Source organism: Cebidichthys violaceus, unplaced genomic scaffold (assembly GCF_023349555.1).
Source record: "Cebidichthys violaceus isolate CVI_PGR_0920_01 unplaced genomic scaffold, fCebVio1.0.p SCAF_126, whole genome shotgun sequence".
In the NCBI taxonomy this organism is placed as follows: Eukaryota; Metazoa; Chordata; class Actinopteri; order Perciformes; family Stichaeidae; genus Cebidichthys; species Cebidichthys violaceus.
This window is the reverse complement of record NW_027176292.1, coordinates 119,148-138,938: the sequence shown is the minus strand read 5'-3', so window position 1 is coordinate 138,938 and position 19,791 is coordinate 119,148. Positions and strand designations below refer to the sequence as shown.

The 19,791-nt window shown below is 41.1% G+C and overlaps 1 protein-coding gene across 2 annotated transcripts in view; it reads right to left on the bottom strand.

The window, feature by feature from the left end:
* Window positions 1-12,070, bottom strand: part of pgfb (placental growth factor b) — a 29,863-nt gene extending 17,793 nt beyond the window's left edge. The window contains exon 1 of one of the 2 annotated variants that reach the window (XM_068706954.1): window positions 11,530-12,070. In XM_068706954.1, the coding sequence (XP_068563055.1) occupies window positions 11,530-11,715 (186 nt within the window). In that variant the 5' untranslated portion in view covers window positions 11,716-12,070. The remainder of the gene's footprint in view (window positions 1-11,529) is intronic. The other variant, XM_068706953.1, reaches the window with a different exon arrangement.
* Between the last annotated feature and the right edge of the window lie 7,721 nt (window positions 12,071-19,791).

Genomic DNA, 19,791 nt, shown 5'->3' with positions numbered 1-19,791 from the left:
TGACTTTTTTTTACTTTTTTCGACATGCTATACTATGACCGTTTTACACTTTTTTCAAAATGCTATACTATGACCGTTTTTCACTTTTTTCGACATGCTATACTATGACCGTTTTTCACTTTTTCGACAGGCTATACTATGACTGCTTTTGGCAGTCTATACTATGACTGTTTTCGACATCCTATACTGTGACTTTTTTTTACTTTTTTCGACATGCTATACTATGACCGTTTTTCACTTTTTTCGACAGGCTATACTATGACCGTTTTTCACTTTTTTCGACAGGATATACTATGACTGCTTTCGACAGGCTATACTATGACTGTTTTCGACATGCTATACTATGACTGTTTTTTGACTTTTTTTGACATGCTATACTATGACTGTTTTTCACTTTTTTCGACAGGCTATACTATGACCGTTTTTCACTTTTTTCGACAGGCTATACTATGACTGCTTTCGACATGCTATACTATGACTGTTTTTTCTTTTTTTTCGACATGCTATACTATGACCGTTTTTCACTTTTTTCGACAGGCTATACTATGACTGCTTTCGACAGGCTATACTATGACTGTTTTTGACATCCAAAACTATAACTTTTTTTAACTTTTTTCGACATGCTATACTATGACCGTTTTTCACTTTTTTTGACAGGCTATACTATGACTGTTTTCGACATCCTATACTCTTACTTCTTTTTTACGTTTTTCGACATGCTATACTATGACCGTTTTTCACTTTTTTCGACATGCTATACTATGACCGTTTTTCACTTTTTCGACAGGCTATGCTGCTTTCAACAGGCTATACTATTGCTGCTTTCGACAGGCTATACTATGACTGTTTTTGACATCCAATACTATGACTTTTTTTTACTTTTTTCGACATGCTATACTATGACCGTTTTTCACTTTTTTTGACATGCTATACTATGACTGTTTTCGACATCCTATACTCTGACTTTTTTTTTTACGTTTTTCGACATGCTATACTATGACTGTTTTTCACTTTTTTCGACATGCTATACTATGACCGTTTTTCACTTTTTTCGACAGGCTATACTATGACTGTTTTCGACATGCTATACTATGACTGTTTTTTGACTTTTTTCGACATGCTATACTATGACTTTTTTTCCATTTTTCAACATGCTATACTATCACCGTTTTTCACTTTTTTCGACAGGCTATACTATGACTGTTTTCGACATCCTATAATCTGACTTTTTTTTACTTTTTTCGACATGCTATACTATGACCGTTTTACACTTTTTTCAAAATGCTATACTATGACCGTTTTTCACTTTTTTCGACATGCTATACTATGACCGTTTTTCACTTTTTCGACAGGCTATACTATGACTGCTTTTGGCAGTCTATACTATGACTGTTTTCGACATCCTATACTGTGACTTTTTTTTACTTTTTTCGACATGCTATACTATGACCGTTTTTCACTTTTTTCGACAGGCTATACTATGACCGTTTTTCACTTTTTTCGACAGGATATACTATGACTGCTTTCGACAGGCTATACTATGACTGTTTTCGACATGCTATACTATGACTGTTTTTTGACTTTTTTTGACATGCTATACTATGACTGTTTTTCACTTTTTTCGACAGGCTATACTATGACCGTTTTTCACTTTTTTCGACAGGCTATACTATGACTGTTTTCGACATGCTATACTATGACTGTTTTTTGACTTTTTTCGACATGCTATACTATGACTGTTTTTTCCATTTTTCAACATGCTATACTATCACTGTTTTTCACTTTTTTCGACAGGCTATACTATGACTGTTTTCGACATCCTATACTCTGACTTTATTTTACTTTTTTCGACATGCTATACTATGACCGTTTTTCACTTTTTTCAACATGCTATACTATGACTGTTTTTTACTTTTTTCGACAGGCTATACTATCACTGTTTTCGACATGTTATACTATGACTGTTTTTTGACTTTTTTCGACATGCTATACTATGACTGCTTTCGACAGGCTATACTATGACTGTTTTCGACATGCTATACTATGACTGTTTTTTGACTTTTTTCGAAATGCTATGCGTATGACTGTTTTTCACTTTTTTCGAAAGGCTATACTATGACCGTTTTTCACTTTTTTCGAAAGGCTATACTATGACCGTTTTTCACTTTTTTCGACAGGCTATACTATGACTGCTTTCGACCGGCTATACTATGACTGTTTTCGACATACTATACTATGACTGTTTTTTTACTTTTTTCGACATGCTATACTATGACCATTTTTCACTTTTTTCGACAGGCTATACTATGACTGCTTTTGACAGGCTATACTATGACTGTTTTCGACAGGCCATACTATGACTGTTTTCTACATGCTATACTATGACTTTTTATAAACATACTATGCCAGCACTTCTCAACTGGTGTCCGTGGCTAAGTGGAGAGCAGAGCTTCCTTTCAATCAAAGGGTCATTGGTTCAATCCCCAGTTGTCAGTTTTTGACGTGCTATACTATGACTGTTTTTTTCATTTTTCGAAATGCTATACTATGACCGTTTTTCACTTTTTCGACAGGCTATACTATGACTGCTTTTGGCAATCTATACTATGACTGTTTTCGACATCCTATACTATGACTTTTTTTTTACTTTTTTCGACATGCTATACTATGACCGTTTTTCACTTTTTTCGACAGGCTATACTATGACTGCTTTCGACATGCTATACTATGACTGTTTTTTCTTTTTTTTCGACATGCTATACTATGACCGTTTTTCACTTTTTTCGACAGGCTATACTATGACTGCTTTCGACAGGCTATACTATGACTGTTTTTGACATCCAAAACTATAACTTTTTTTAACTTTTTTCGACATGCTATACTATGACCGTTTTTCACTTTTTTTGACAGGCTATACTATGACTGTTTTCGACATCCTATACTCTTACTTCTTTTTTACGTTTTTCGACATGCTATACTATGACCGTTTTTCACTTTTTTCGACATGCTATACTATGACCGTTTTTCACTTTTTCGACAGGCTATGCTGCTTTCAACAGGCTATACTATTGCTGCTTTCGACAGGCTATACTATGACTGTTTTTGACATCCAATACTATGACTTTTTTTTACTTTTTTCGACATGCTATACTATGACCGTTTTTCACTTTTTTTGACATGCTATACTATGACTGTTTTCGACATCCTATACTCTGACTTTTTTTTTTACGTTTTTCGACATGCTATACTATGACTGTTTTTCACTTTTTTCGACATGCTATACTATGACCGTTTTTCACTTTTTTCGACAGGCTATACTATGACTGTTTTCGACATGCTATACTATGTCTGTTTTTTGACTTTTTTTGACATGCTATACTATGACTGTTTTTCACTTTTTTCGACAGGCTATACTATGACCGTTTTTCACTTTTTTCGACAGGCTATACTATGACTGCTTTCGACAGGCTATACTATGACTGTTTTCGACATGCTATACTATGACTGTTTTTTGACTTTTTCGACATGCTATACTATGACTTTTTTTCCATTTTTCAACATGCTATACTATCACCGTTTTTCACTTTTTTCGACAGGCTATACTATGACTGTTTTCGACATCCTATAATCTGACTTTTTTTTACTTTTTTCGACATGCTATACTATGACCGTTTTACACTTTTTTCGAAATGCTATACTATGACCGTTTTTCACTTTTTTCGACATGCTATACTATGACCGTTTTTCACTTTTTCGACAGGCTATACTATGACTGCTTTTGGCAGTCTATACTATGACTGTTTTCGACATCCTATACTGTGACTTTTTTTTACTTTTTTCGACATGCTATACTATGACCGTTTTTCACTTTTTTCGACAGGCTATACTATGACCGTTTTTCACTTTTTTCGACAGGATATACTATGACTGCTTTCGACAGGCTATACTATGACTGTTTTCGACATGCTATACTATGACTGTTTTTTGACTTTTTTTGACATGCTATACTATGACTGTTTTTCACTTTTTTCGACAGGCTACTATGACTGTTTTCGACATGCTATACTATGACTGTTTTTTGACTTTTTTCGACATGCTATACTATGACTGTTTTTTCCATTTTTCAACATGCTATACTATCACTGTTTTTCACTTTTTTCGACAGGCTATACTATGACTGTTTTCGACATCCTATACTCTGACTTTATTTTACTTTTTTCGACATGCTATACTATGACTGTTTTTCACTTTTTTCAACATGCTATACTATGACTGTTTTTTACTTTTTTCGACAGGCTATACTATCACTGTTTTCGACATGTTATACTATGACTGTTTTTTGACTTTTTTCGACATGCTATACTATGACTGCTTTCGACAGGCTATACTATGACTGTTTTCGACATGCTATACTATGACTGTTTTTTGACTTTTTTCGAAATGCTATACTATGACCGTTTTTCACTTTTTTCGACAGGCTATACTATGACTGCTTTCGACCGGCTATACTATGACTGTTTTCGACATACTATAGTATGACTGTTTTTTTACTTTTTTCGACATGCTATACTATGACCATTTTTCATTTTTTTCGACAGGCTATACTATGACTGCTTTTGACAGGCTATACTATGACTGTTTTCGACAGGCCATACTATGACTGTTTTCTACATGCTATACTATGACTTTTTATAAACATACTATGCCAGCAGTTCTCAACTGGTGTCCGTGGCTAAGTGGAGAGCAGAGCTGCCTTTCAATCAGAGGGTCATTGGTTCAATCCCCAGTTGTCAGTTTTTGACGTGCTATACTATGACTGTTTTTTTCATTTTTCGAAATGCTATACTATGACCGTTTTTCACTTTTTCGACAGGCTATACTATGACTGCTTTTGGCAATCTATACTATGACTGTTTTCGACATCCTATACTATGACTTTTTTTTTACTTTTTTCGACATGCTATACTATGACCGTTTTTCACTTTTTTCGACAGGCTATACTATGACTGCTTTCGACATGCTATACTATGACTGTTTTTTCCACTTTTCGACATGCTATACTATGACTGTTTTTTCTTTTTTTTCGACATGCTATACTATGACCGTTTTTCACTTTTTTCGACAGGCTATACTATGACTGCTTTCGACAGGCTATACTATGACTGTTTTTGACATCCAAAACTATAACTTTTTTTAACTTTTTTCGACATGCTATACTATGACCGTTTTTCACTTTTTTTGACAGGCTATACTATGACTGTTTTCGACATCCTATACTCTTACTTCTTTTTTACGTTTTTCGACATGCTATACTATGACCGTTTTTCACTTTTTTCGACATGCTATACTATGACCGTTTTTCACTTTTTCGACAGGCTATGCTGCTTTCAACAGGCTATACTATTACTGCTTTCGACAGGCTATACTATGACTGTTTTTGACATCCAATACTATGACTTTTTTTTACTTTTTTCGACATGCTATACTATGACCGTTTTTCACTTTTTTTGACATGCTATACTATGACTGTTTTCGACATCCTATACTCTGACTTTTTTTTTTACGTTTTTCGACATGCTATACTATGACTGTTTTTCACTTTTTTCGACATGCTATACTATGACCGTTTTTCACTTTTTTCGACAGGCTATACTATGACTGTTTTCGACATCCTATACTATGACTGTTTTTTGACTGTTTTCGACATGCTATACTATGACTGTTTTTTGACTTTTTTCGACATACTATACTATGACCGTTTTTCACTTTTTTCGACAGGCTATACTATGACTGCTTTCGTCAGTCTATACTATGACTATTTTCGACAGGTTATACTATGACTGTTTTTTTGCTTTTTTCGACAGGCTATACTATGACTGCTTTCTACATGCTATACTATGACTTTTTATAGACATACTATGCCAATGGTTCTCAACTGGTGTCCGTGGCTAAGTGGAGAGCAGGGCTATACTATGAACGTTTTTCACTTTTTTTGACAGGCTATACTATGATTGCTTTCGACAGTCTATACTACTATCTAATATGTTTGGAGTTTTCTTTTTACAACTGAGTGAAAATGAGTCTTTGAGAAAGTTGTCCCATTTTTGGCTGAGAAGCAGAAACCGTATCCCTATTTGGTGTAGTTTGAAGAGTAGAGAGATTTCTGTGTTAAATCTTTAAAAAAAAAATTAAAAATAGGAAACAAATTAAACTGTTAGCGCAGGTGTAAACTGATGCTACTTAGCTTTAGTATCAGTGAGTAGTGATGTATTTGTAGTCCTATAACAAATCTCCCTCGACAAACATCTTGCACACTGATCACTTTCAGGCTGAGTCAACTGCCTGATGATTGAGGACGATTTTCAACAGGATACTACGTGTGATCTGGAGACATTTTCTGGTTTAAGATTACGATAATCCAGAGTGCTATGTACTTGGTTTGATTGGGTTTTTGGGAAAACCCCTCTTCAATCCTTCTTAACTCTAGCAAACAATGATCCCGGCTAGATTGAGCACCATGCCATTATTTACATTGCTTTCCAAAAGGCTCTACTTTCAAACTTAAGGGTGACAGCGTGGATAAACAGACCACGGATGAGATGCAGGCTTCTGTCAACTAAATCTGTTGAGTAATTTTGGGGGGAGTTTAACAAAATATGTAACGCTGGCAAACATACTCCAGACCAGCAAAGCACCTGCATCTCCAGCTCACTGAAAACATATAGGTCAGGAGGAACCGTGTCCTGGTTTAGGCCTGACTGAAGCTTGACTGTGAACTCGAGACCACACAGGGCAGAGAGCGCTAAAGCAGAACAAGTGAACACAAACACAGAGACGGCTAGACGAGCGAGAAATAGAGCTACCTCCCTGCCTCACCGAGCGTCCTCGTCCATCCTTTATCGAGACACCCAAGATTCCACATCATCAACACCATGACCGGGACATTTATTTTCAGGCCTCTTACGTGGCCCGCAGATCCCTGTATCTATTCTCAGCCGCTACAAAATAAGCAGGTTACGTTTTGTGTATATAAGGTGGGTGAACCTACAATGACAGTGGTGCCATTACAGGTCTGAGAGTATTCAGCCGGGTCTCTGTGGCGGTCAGGTTGGGGCTTGTGATCATAGAGCAACAAGCTTCGGCGGAGCATGTGGTAAACGTGCCACAACACTTAGCTCTTCTGGGTGAATGGGGCCTTTAAACAAAGACAATTATATTGTTTAATATAATGATGTTGAGACCTTCTTCTAGATTGCAAACATTACAAGCAATCATGTTTTCTTGGAATAGTTGTCTAATTTTTGAAAAAAAACAACAACAGTAAAATAGGGTCAAGTGACAGGGGAGAGGTAAAGGCCCTTATAAATGTTGATTTAGATAAACACCATTTCCTCAGTATAAATCCATTAATTCATGCGCAAATGTTCCCCTAAAGACACACACAAACAACCACTGTATAAACCATGGACCCCATCCACAAACATACACACACACACACACACACACACACACACACACACACACACACACAACACAAGGTCTTGAGATAAGACTGACCGGTGGTAATTGTGGTCTCTATTACAGTAAACGCTGTTCTCCCTGTGTAAACCACAGTAAATTACATCCAGATGGGAGATTAAAGCTGAGTAGACGGCTGCCCCGAGCGCCACCGCTCCTCCTCCTCTGCAGGAGGAAGGAGAAATCCATATTTCCTGATTGCGATTGCGGCCCTCCCTTGGGCCGGGACATTACAACCAGAGAGAAATACCACAACGGCGCAAATAAGAGCCCTATCAGTCAGCAGGTCACTGCCACTGCGTAGCCCAGCATGCAGACATCTGGACTACAACAGTGAACAAGACAAAGAGAAGGGGGCGCTTTGGTTTTTTTAATGTTTGACTGTCGATAACTGAGCCGCAAAAGCTGTTGCTCTTTGATGCTGAGAAACTGAAACCTACACCTGATGTTTACTGTTGATGTTTTTAGGAAACCTTCCGCTGATGAAACTCTATTGTAGCAAATGGAAACGTGGCGTCATGCCGTCTCCACTTGGCTATAGTTATGAACAGGAATGAGAAAAACACACCATGCACACAAACACGGCACACGTGTGCGACGCAGATGGTCACACTCGAGTATTGTTTTACTGCCGGTGATGACGTAGAGGAAACACCTGTGTAACGTCACGTCCTCACACATAGAGAGCAGAGGAACATGCTGCACTGGTGAAGTGATGAATCGAACTGTCTAAGCAACATCAAATGAGTGAGGCAAGAAGTGACTCCTTTTTCACATTTCAATGGTTTAATCCAAGGAAAATGCTGCATTTTTCAAATGGACAGGAACAAATAATTCCATAATATCATACCAAAGGGGATTCTTATCTTCATCCCACACTGATTTTTCTTGATATAATGGAAATATGTCGACGTCTTCAGCACTCGACTGGGGGAAAACAGGAGGTAACAGGTACTGCAGATTTTAGCAAAGCTCTATTGAGTGAAGTACAAGCAAAAACTAAGTAGTTTTGTACACACACACACACACACACACACACACACACACACACACACACACACACACACACACACACACTGTGCAGATACAGTATGTGGTTTATATGCACAGGAAGTAGCAATAATACACTGAACAGGAGAATGGAGAGTGTCTTGGAACAAAATAACCGGTGGACAGCATTGGTAACGAAGTGACCAAGAGGCCACCATTGTTCAGAGGGAGACCCAGGTGCTTCCACTCTCTATCAGGAGCCATATATATGAATGAGACCAGAACCGGTTTTTAAGAGAATGCATCACATCTGACAGAGTGCACACCTGACCTGAAATGAATCATGGGACAACATGAGTTCTATCTCTTGTATCAGCAATGTTGATCCTGCTTGCTGTTAAATCCCAACATACGGTAGCAATGTTTCTTGTGTAACTAACTAACTGACTAACTAGCGGTCAGTGACTGTTCATGCTTTCATCAGCGCTGGTTTAGAAGCTGAATTTGTTTATTCAGCTGTAATCATTTCCTCAAATCTCATCCCGCCTGTACTTGACCTGTACACTCACCATCATTTTATTTTTTTACCAAACTGCAACACCAGTGACCGCTTTACTTAGATGTGTGTAGCTGTCATTTTGAACATGGCGATTAATTAAAGCTTAAAAGGAGAATATAGAAAACAGCAGTCAGTGGAACAACTACTGCTACTGGTCTTTACTCTTTGATTTATCCGGCAAAAATCAACTGACATATGCAGACAATGATTATGTCAAATAAGCAGCCATTGTTTTATCAAAGATGTCACAAGCCAAAAAAGGTTGGGTACTACTGCAGTGATAGCAATCATGCAACCTCAAGTCAGTATGAAGACAGGAGGAAGAAAACAACATGCAGGGGCCACAATAAACATCTCACTTGTTTCATTCAAATGACAGACCTTAGTTTAAAAGTGATTAACTGCTTCTACCACACACACACACACACACACACACACACACACACACGGGGCTGTGCTGTAAATCCCTGGTAGTAAAGTAGAAGATATTAAGCACGTAACGTTAACCCCACCCTCTCTCTTGGCCACTCTCAGCGGACATGAGTGACTGCATGAGTCACAAGGCTGCTGACGGCAGCCCCAGCTGCGACTATAATGAGAAATACTCATTATCAATAAGAGATGCATATTTGTGGGTAAAGAATCCCAAAGAGAGACCTTTATAAGTCACATTCGCAAGCATCTGGCTAATGCTTTTTCCACTTTGGTAGGCCTGACAGCTTATTGGGGGGGGGGGGGGTCTGGCAGGACAGACACTTACCAGAAGAGTCTCATTTTGCCACTATGCCTTTAAAAGAGCTGCTAGAATGGGTGTCGCTTGTCTGCTAAAAATGTGAAATATTTGGGTCTTTAGGTGCATCTTTGCAAAGCGACCTTTTAAAGCTAATCTTTCTACATAAGCAAATAATTAATGGCAAACGAAGAGTTAATGAAAGACCTCAAATATAATAAGCTCAGAACCTCACAGTCGATCTGTATCAGCGGACAGGTTGTTGAATCTTAGAATTGAATGGTTTACATTTGCTGTCAGTCTCTTGGGCAGCGGAGGATTGCATTTAACCTGCTTCACTTTGCGGGCCCTGGATTCTGTCACTCCTATTTTGACTGAGCAGGCCATGAGCTGATTATGAGGATTAGTGGAGACGTGGTGATCCCATGCCTCTCCCACTCACGCTCAATTCAGCAACAGCTGCAAAGTCTCCGGCTAGAGAATCTGGTGGAACTTTTTCAACCTCAAGACCTTGACTTGTGAGTGTAAAAATGTCTAAACGTGAACAGCAGCCTGGCAAAAGGGAAACTAAAACGGTGTTACTCAGTTCAACAGGCTGCAGCAGCGTATGAAGTGCGACTGAAGCACTGAATGGACACAACAATGAGCCGTTTTTTTTGCATTGAACATGAGAGGCATCAGAGACAGCTGCCAGCCATCGGCCACCTTGGGACACAATCAGAAACTGAATGAGTCCAAGAGCCTCAGCGCAAGTTGGCACAAGTCCCCGCTGTCCAATGGCACACATCCTCTTACAAGTGTTCAGCCTTTGAATGAGATTCACTCCAGTTTCAGCTCCGTCCTGTTCTGGCACATTTTCATTTTAAGACTAAAAGGCAATGCCAGGCAACAGAGAACAGAACATCTTTGTATCACAGTAATCCCCTGCCAGCCTGACAGTGATATGACTGGCCTGAAATTAAGTTTCAATAGATTTGTTTTCACACACACACACACACACACACACACGCACGCACACACACAAAACACAGGAAAAGCTGCAGTTGCAGATGAAAAGAAGAGAAACTAAAGACTGCAAACTTGTTTACCAGTTGTACCTGATACACTGCAAACACTTTGAGATGAGCTTAGCAGCTTGTCAACTCAGCAGGATCTGGTGAAACTATACGCATTACCATTAAAATATGTATTGAGGATTGCTTATTTAAGGGAATTCTCACCAACATGGGAATCAGAGTGTTTTCTGATGGAAATCTACACTGCAAAAAAAAAAAAGAAAAAGAAGAAAAGACCTTATACAGAATGTGTGATGCATCTGTAATTATAGTCTAAGTAAGCTTAGAGGATCTGCCAGATGCAACAGTGAGTCACTTTGCATCATGTGCAGTTTGTCACGTTTCATTTTATGAATGAACTGAGCAGAATGGCGCTCATACAAACCTGTACGAAGGTGTAAAAGCACAATGAATTATTATCACTTCATTTTACGTGGCTTCTGCTGACTCGACCATTTAGCCTAGATTTTGAGACCGATAGCTATTAACGTATACGAATCTAACAGTAGGCACGTGTTTTCAATATTCCATCAGAATGATGACTTTGTAATTTTAATGGTATAACACGTAGCAGATCCAAATAATCTAACTAGTGTGGAAATCCTAACGTGATGCATCTAAGTGTGAGTTAAAACGATAGAAAATCCAATCATAACGTCTCACTGAATGTGACTTACCTGTGCAGGTGAGAGCAGCAGATAAAGCGCCACCGCAGCCTGGATGACAAGACCGAGTTTCATTTCGCGATGTCTGCGCGTGGAGAGGAGGTGATGGCTCCCGGTGTGCACAATAGAACAATCCGGACAAAGTGCCAAACTACTCAGAAAAGAAAAAGAGATGCTGACTGGGAATTTCCAACTCATCCGCCCTCCCGGTTCAGCAGGGTTTATACTGGGAATGATCAGTCACGTAGCTCCGCTTGCCGCGTGTAACCTGATGAAGTGGATTGTGCTTACTCAGGGCCCCCAGAGGCGAACTGAAAGGTGCTGGGGCAATGCGATAATAAAACTGAAGCTTTCACTGAATAAACTGAATCAAAGCGCAAATCCTACAACGTCTCTGCGGCATGAAATAGTGGCAACCATGTGTTGACGAATCATTATTCAGTCCAAAAACGTGACGGTCCGCTCCATGTGTGAAGTTGCACCGACAAAGTTTCAGTTTCCAGTCCTGCTCTGAGCTGTGCTGAGCTTTGCTGTCTAAGTGCCACCACGCTACCTTTTCCACAAACTGACCATTTAAATCTCCTCCCCTTCCCTGTCCTCCTCTGTGCTCTGCCTCATCTGTCCTCGCGCAGCTCCCTGCCCCTTTCAGCATGCAATATGTAATGGTAATTCACGTGATGCTGTTGGTTACTGCTGCTGCTTTATTTCTGAATGGCAGACTATACACCACAGGTGATTTACAGAGTATAAGCAGACTCGCTGAGAAGCTTCTCCTGCAGGACTTTTCTTTTTGTGTGTGTGAGAGCTATTCAGGCAGGGTAAACACTGAGAGATCCTTTGCAGTGGGCGACATGGATGGTATACTCATTGCTGTCTCGGGCTCCAGGATGCACAGAGATTTCCCTCTGAGGCTTTAGTATTTGCAGAGACAGAAAAGGGAGATTCCATTACTGTTGACACACAGAGTTAATCTTCAGTGTGAGACTTCTGTGTTTGGAGAAACCCTGGAACGAAAGGATTCCTTGTGGGCTTCCACACATTCCTTCAACAGTGCTGAATAGCTCCACTGCCTCCTGCTATTGTACAGACCACACTCAGGAGTGTGGTGTTTCTAAACATCTCAGACACTTTGGTGAGAGTAAACCATCCCCCCATTGCCATCGACCCGGACCGAGCGTCAGTGAGTGCAAACAATCAGGGATTGTGAAAGACATTTCCTCTAATCATGCTGGGCAGTGTCACAGTAGTCTTTTTTTTACTGAATTGTATCTCAATGATGGATGCTCTTCAAAACTCGAGAAGAGGACAGAATGGAAGGAAGAAAACATTGACTATTCAGGGAATTGGAATTATTCTTTTCTAGCCCTTCTGACTGTCTAACTATCCACCTCATTACAGATGGACCAAATATTTCCCAGAGGCGGTTTTCCGTCATCTAAGAAATTAAATGATTACATCATCTTCAAGCAAAAGTAAGGCTATGCTGATGTGGTGCAGATGATTTTTGTTTTAAATACGTTGAACAGAAGAGCTTGAGACCATTACGTCTCCTCTCTGCCTGCAGCAGCAGCAGCAGCAGCAGCAGTACTGACTATTTGCTCAGAGGACATGGCCAGACTCTCACTGCAGAGCCGCCATCTGTCCAGTGATCTATCTGTGTTTTTTAACGGCGCACAAGCTGACGTGGCCTAATAAGATCACTGAAATTGTTTGCACTGTAAATACACGCTGACAAGACAAGCAAACCGGGCTTGAGTGATGGCGTATTCCCAGGAGGAGATGGAGCTCTGGTCCCGTCAGATGGTGAAACAACATTGAGGCCCTCATTGCTTTTGCAAAAAAAAAAAAAAAAAAACACAAGATGAGTCTTCATGTTGTTGTGTTTGGAGAAGAGAAAAAAGAGACTGCGTTGATTCAATATTCTTTCCAAAGATTTATTCAATTGAGATGTTATCCGTTTGAATGATGCCTCTTTAACGAAATCAGGTTCTAAAGGAGAAGCAGGCTTCTGTTCTCTTTACTGCAGATATAGATGGGCTTGTTATGATCAGGGATACAAAGACTTTCTTCCTGAATATGAAGAACACATATCCAGAAATGCAATATAAAGATCAAAATGTCACCTTAACCTCTTCGCTAATTGGGTTTCGCGATAAGGCTTCGTGATTGAAGGAAGGTCGGCTGGTCCCTCGCTTGTCTGCGATGTCTCTTGATGTCTGTGAAGACCAAACGGGTGGCTCTCACAAACCAGAGTGCCAAAGCAAGCACATTTCCCTTTTTGCTGTTGACCCCTCATTTTCCAAAATTGCAGAGGAAAAGGTAAACAGATGAACAACATTAATGATGTCCATTCATCATTGTTGGGGCGGCTTTGGTTTCCTCCACAGTGTGGGGCCTTCAAGGGGAAGGTGGGAAGCCAGAGAGCCCCCTTACTTTGAAGGATCTCATTAACGACAGTTAGAGCCCGACAGGGAGACCAACGCTTCTGAGTATCATCTTTGATTTAAATAACGTGCTTTAAAACCGTGAATGTCGCTGAATGCATATTTAAAACACTAAACCAAAAGCACATGTATAAGAAGGCGGAGGACAACCTGCACAGCAAGGCTTCTGGGAGATGATGTAATCTGATTTTACTCTTTTTTTGGACCACCTGGACTGCAGAGCCAAACAGGATACGACAATATGTAGGATCCAGACCCTTTCTTCCTGTCATTAATTAGACGTGACAAAACCATGAATCTTTTCCTTCTGAGTCAACGGTGCATCATTGTGACGAAAACCATATTTTGAATAACTGGGAAATAGGAAGTGCCCCGGCCGTGAGTAAAAAGCTGCTTTCTGTGGCCTGAGGTGATTAAGCGTTTGCATCACGACACGTTCTTTCATTTAAAACGTGTCAAATCCTGTTTACTCTTCCGAGCTACATTGACATGTTTCTGGCACAAACACATTTTTGTTCCAAGGTTGTCAGGTGTCATCCTGTTTTCATGCCCACGTCTGTGCATGTGTGAGCATTGTTTCGTTCCGAAGGAAGTCAGTCAACATGTAAACAGACAATTGGGTGTTATTTTAGTCTGGAGGTACCATCAGTCATTGCAGAAGAATCTAATCTAATCTATAAAACTATTTCACTTTATGCACCTGTGTCTTGGACGTGTCGGTTGGCCTTGGTAACCACAAGAGGACTTCATTCTTGACGGCACAAGAAAACGTGGCTCAGTTTATTCTGTTTGACACGAGGAGCAAATACAGCATATGACCGTATAAATCATTGCTGAACAAAAAGTGTTCAAAGGGAGAAATGTGAACGGAAAAAGAGTCGATACTCTTCTGTGCTCTGGCACAACTTTGACATTTTGGGAAATACACTTGTTGGCTTTCTTTCCCCAAAGATTTAGATGAAAAGATTGATACCACACTTCATATTTGTGCGCTGGGCAGTGGGATCAAATCTCTCATCTCACTCTCAGTGTGTGTTTTCCAAAATGTCAAACTATTCCTTTTAGCAGACAGATGCAAATTCAGTTTCAAAAATGTTCACTTCAAATCACATTTAGTAAGGAATATGCATTTTCTCTTTTAATTAACAGATAGACCGTCTCAGGTTTGGTAACATCTATACGTAACGTACATGACAGACGCAATGTAACGAGGTCTGTGTCTTTCCACGAGGCCCCCCCCCCCCCCCCCCCCCCAACTGACTGTGCTGAGGACCTGGAGCACAGCGACAGCAGCGGCGCTCAGAAAGGAAACTGAGTGTTTGTCCAAGATAAAATTTCATCACCTCCACAGGCTGCGGGGACAAGGGCCCGCGGTCGGTAATGTAAGAGGAAAAACAGCGCTGAGAGTGAGTTATCACGGCCTGTGTCATTGCCAGTTGTAAAAGCCGTTAGCTTTATAAATGGAGAGCGAGCGACGCAAACTGCGCGGAAGTTGTCCCGCCGTCAGAGAGCGGGTTATAACTCAGGCCTGTGGTGATACTCTAAACTCCATTAAGAGGTCCCACATGTGGAGCACATTCACAAGTCCATGGGTTGATGCTGTTGGGGGTGGTTCAACCTGGACAGATACATTAGATCATATGTTAAAACATTCTCTTCACATTAAAACCCCCAAAAAATGATGTTTAGTGTAAATATATTCATTTCAGCGAGTTCCAGCAGGTGTACTGCAGCAAGTCTCAGATCCCTCTGTAAACTCTGTGCTTGTAAACTTATAGGATTTATTCAGGCCCCTGACATGTTATTAAGAGAGATAAAGTGAGACTAGATTCATTCCTAGAAGTTGGGGGACACTCGAGTAAACAGGACTGCAATCGCACTTGAGTGCTGCTGTTTATTTTTTCTGGTTACAGAGTGTTGTTTTAAACTTCAAATTAGTTTATCCTCCCTTAGGGGCTATGTGTAAGAGTTTTAAAAGGTTTCCTTCAGAAAACACACACACACACACACACACACACACACACACACACACACACACACCATCAGCCACTTTCATAATATAAACCTGCAGTGACAGTATCTGTGTAACACTTACCTTAAAGTAGCTCAAATCAACATTTCTACGGCTGCACATGAACTGAAATGAAAAACATGTTGTAATGCTTGACTATGCAGCGCTGCTGCACACCATTACAACATAATCATGTACAAACATTGCACCTTTATTGCTGTCTTAAAAGGGATTTGGGCAAATAGCCTTTTTGTTTTCTTTTGCTGAGAGGTAGATGAGAAGATCAATACCACTAGAGTCAGCAGCCTGTAGCCTAGCTTAGCATAAAGACTGCAAACAGGGGGAAACAGCTAGCCTGGTTCTGTTAATATAGGTAAAGAAATCCACCTACGTTATCAATGCCTCTAAAGATCAATAATTAATGTGTTGACAAATGTCAAACGATTCCTCTAATAACTGAATACATGCTTGGATCCAGAAAATTTACAATTTACATGAAAATGCCAGAAAGCCGGAATGACTCCCACTAATTCAAACCCACGGAGACTCATTTTTAAAGGCAGCGACTTCGAAGTATGGCGATAAAATGATCGATTGAGCGTCAGAACAGGAGCCCTTAGAGGAAAAAGTACACAGAAGTAGGCCGTGGCCTGAGCAAGTGTTAGGTGAAGTTCATCTGTGTGCAAATGTTTACGCAAACTGCAGCCAAGCAAAGTTGTGCACTGAGATTTATTTATGTGTAGAGAAATATATTCACTCAAATAGCTATGGCTTGTAGAACAAGGAACAAGATAATGGGAGCAGAGCAAGGAGAGGGTGGGTGGAGGTCAAAGAGCAAGGGAAAGTTAATAACTTGGAATAATAAATAATACAACCCACTGATGGGAATTTGGCAACGGGGCCATTTATTATCATCAGTTAATTCAGTTCGCTTGACAAAAAATGTCTGAGCTCCTTACTGCTTTGTGGCTACCGTGCACTCGCAGGGACAAGGAGGTTTCATTACCCAAGACAATGTGTATGTTTGTTGTTTCACTCCCGTGATTAAGTGTCTGGTCTTGAAGTGTCGCTGCCATGGAGATGGCGGAGACAACTAATCCCAGATGACGCTGTGCCCAGAGGGGAAGGATAAACGAGGACCACCAGGGTGGATAAAAGAGCTGGACGGTGACACCGGCTCTGCAGCGTATATACATGCGTTGTATTAACTTAAAGCAAAGCAGCGGATAGAGCGCTTTGACCAGGGCAATGAAATGAGCCTCAGTGCTCTGTGACAAAAAAAAAATCTGCATGACTTTCCATTTGTGAAGGAAACATTTTTCAGTGACACAGGGTGACGTTTCATTTTCCACTACCCTAATAAAGCAAATAAGCAAATAAATACACAAGTTCCAGGATGGTGAGGCTGGGGGTTGTGAGAAAGGAGGAGCAGTTAGACGTTATTCTTGTCTTGCTTCGCTGATGTCAGCTGCACAGAAACAAACCCTCAACTAATCCAGGCACATCCCTCAAATATTTCGAAATAATTGCGGACATAAAATATTGCTTTCTGTGATTTTTTATTTTTTTTTTAAGCTGTTATATTCCAAAAATAAAAGCTGTTCGCCGATATGCCGTTGCTACGAGTCCTTCACAGTTCTTACGTTACAACACAAGACCTTTCAATTCCCCTCATTACATTCGCAGAGATCTCAGTAATGCAGTGTGCTTAGCGGAAGAATCGGTTGCAGAGCCAAGACTTGTGAGGTCCTTCCAATATGCATCTGTGATGAAGAACAGGACATCCATCCTGTCTGTAAGACTGACATCCAAGAAATATCAAGCGTGATTACAGGCATGATTGCTTTCAGACTATACAAATCTGTTACCAACGGCAAATGCTTTTTATCTCCTGAATGATCGACTCGGGAAATGATTGAAAGCTGGTGTTTGACAACTCCAGAAGTAAGATCAACAAAACCTAAACGCTGTTCTCGTCTGGGTATTCGGGAGCAGATCTGGCATTGAAAGGGTTGTGGGGCGGGGGGGGGAGGTTTAGAAGGTGTCATGATAAGCTTTGAACCACAGTGGAAAGAGCTGGTGTTGAATGAACACAGACCACGGACTGACTCCTGACACCCCGAGCCGTGAACGAGTGGAAATGTGCGGCGCTAATCAGGAGAAAATAAACAGAGCAGCACCCTCCGGGCATCGGTGGTAACAAGAGGAATGACTGCAGCATGGTGAGGCCTAGACATCACGAGACATTCCATACATATTCACGTCAGTCTTGTGGAAGCAGAAAACACCAATAGACCAATGAATCATCACCTAGTTTTTACAACTATAAATCGGTGGGGGAGGGGGGGGGGGGGGGGTGTCACTGCGACGCAAGCAGACTCAAATGGGTTAGTCTGGATTAAAGCCAACGAGGCCTGAGGGAGCCTGCTTACAAATGGTGAGCCTCGGAGGAGCCAGTGCGCTCTGTCTGGGGGACTCCAATCCTAATCGCCGGGATCAGGGGAACTTTCCCATCGAGATGAGAAGCAGATGTCTCTCTTTCTCTTTCTCTCTCTCTCTCGTTCTGCTTTCGGACCAACTCTGTTTCTGTCTCCCTCCCTCCCTCCTTCAGTCAAACCTAGCCCTTCGTCCCCAGAGGGACACGGGGAGGAACATGAGCACCATGGGAAGGGTGGCCGTCCCCAAGCCCGATCACATGACGATGGAGCCCTTTTTTTTTTTGTGGGAGGCACTGCTTTAGGTACAGAGCTGTGAGCACATGGAGCCGGTCCAACATCTCCCAACTTTCTCATGGAAAAACACAAACAAGGCGATTTGATATAAACATCATGTTCTGGCAAATTCCACTTAAGAAGGACAAGTGCTGGCAAGCATGCTTTTCTAGGTAGACTGGAGACACTTTGACTTTACTGTTTTGTTCCCAGTGTTGATGTAGGGTGTGACCCCCTGACTTCTGGCAGGAAGAGGAATCATGGAGATCCGACTGGAGAGACGGATCCACGCCTCCTCTTCTCATCACGCCTCTGGAGTTGGTCCTTGGTCTTGGAGTTGGACCATAAATACTCTGACTTTTATGCACCTGCGGCTCCTCTGGGCCCTGGCTTCGGCTTCCCTAGAGCCCGATCCCTTGGCTCCTGTGGCTCAGTTCTGACGTGCATACTCTGACTTACAGCGTAAACAGACAGAGACGAACTGTGGGCCAGTCACCGGGTGTTTGTTCGTGGTCTGTAAACAGATCAGCAGGAGGAGGAACAGGAGCTCCCACTGGAGATGAGACTGAGTGACTATCCTGAGGCGGGAGAGCAGAGGGATGAGATATAAGGCTTATATGGATGCCTGTTAAATGTCCAAGTTGCCGCGCCATCATCCAAGATAACGTTTTTGGTATGAAATTGTTTAGGCAACTAGGATTCCTGGGTGGTTAGAAAGAGCATCCCTAAACCAAAACACTAAGGTTAAAGCCCCCAATTCAACATGAATTTCACCTCCTGAAGTGTCTTGAGCAAGACCCGGATTCCCTGCAGGCCTCTGCGATGTTGCTCTGAAGCCGAGGAGAGCAAGCAAACAAACACAATCCTTTGGGAATAAATAAATATCTTGTTTCGTACAATCCCTGGCAATAAACAAAATGGTTTAATGTGATTTAATTAAAGGGGAACTGCACTGATTGTTAAAGGTTTTGGGGAGTTGAAAAATGTACACCACAGGGAGCCACACAATGTGCCTGATTAATCGCCCCAAGTGATGTCACTTGGGTCTACGTCAGCTAAAGACTACAAGATTCAAAAAGTAAAAGATCTGGGGGAGTGGAGGTAAAAA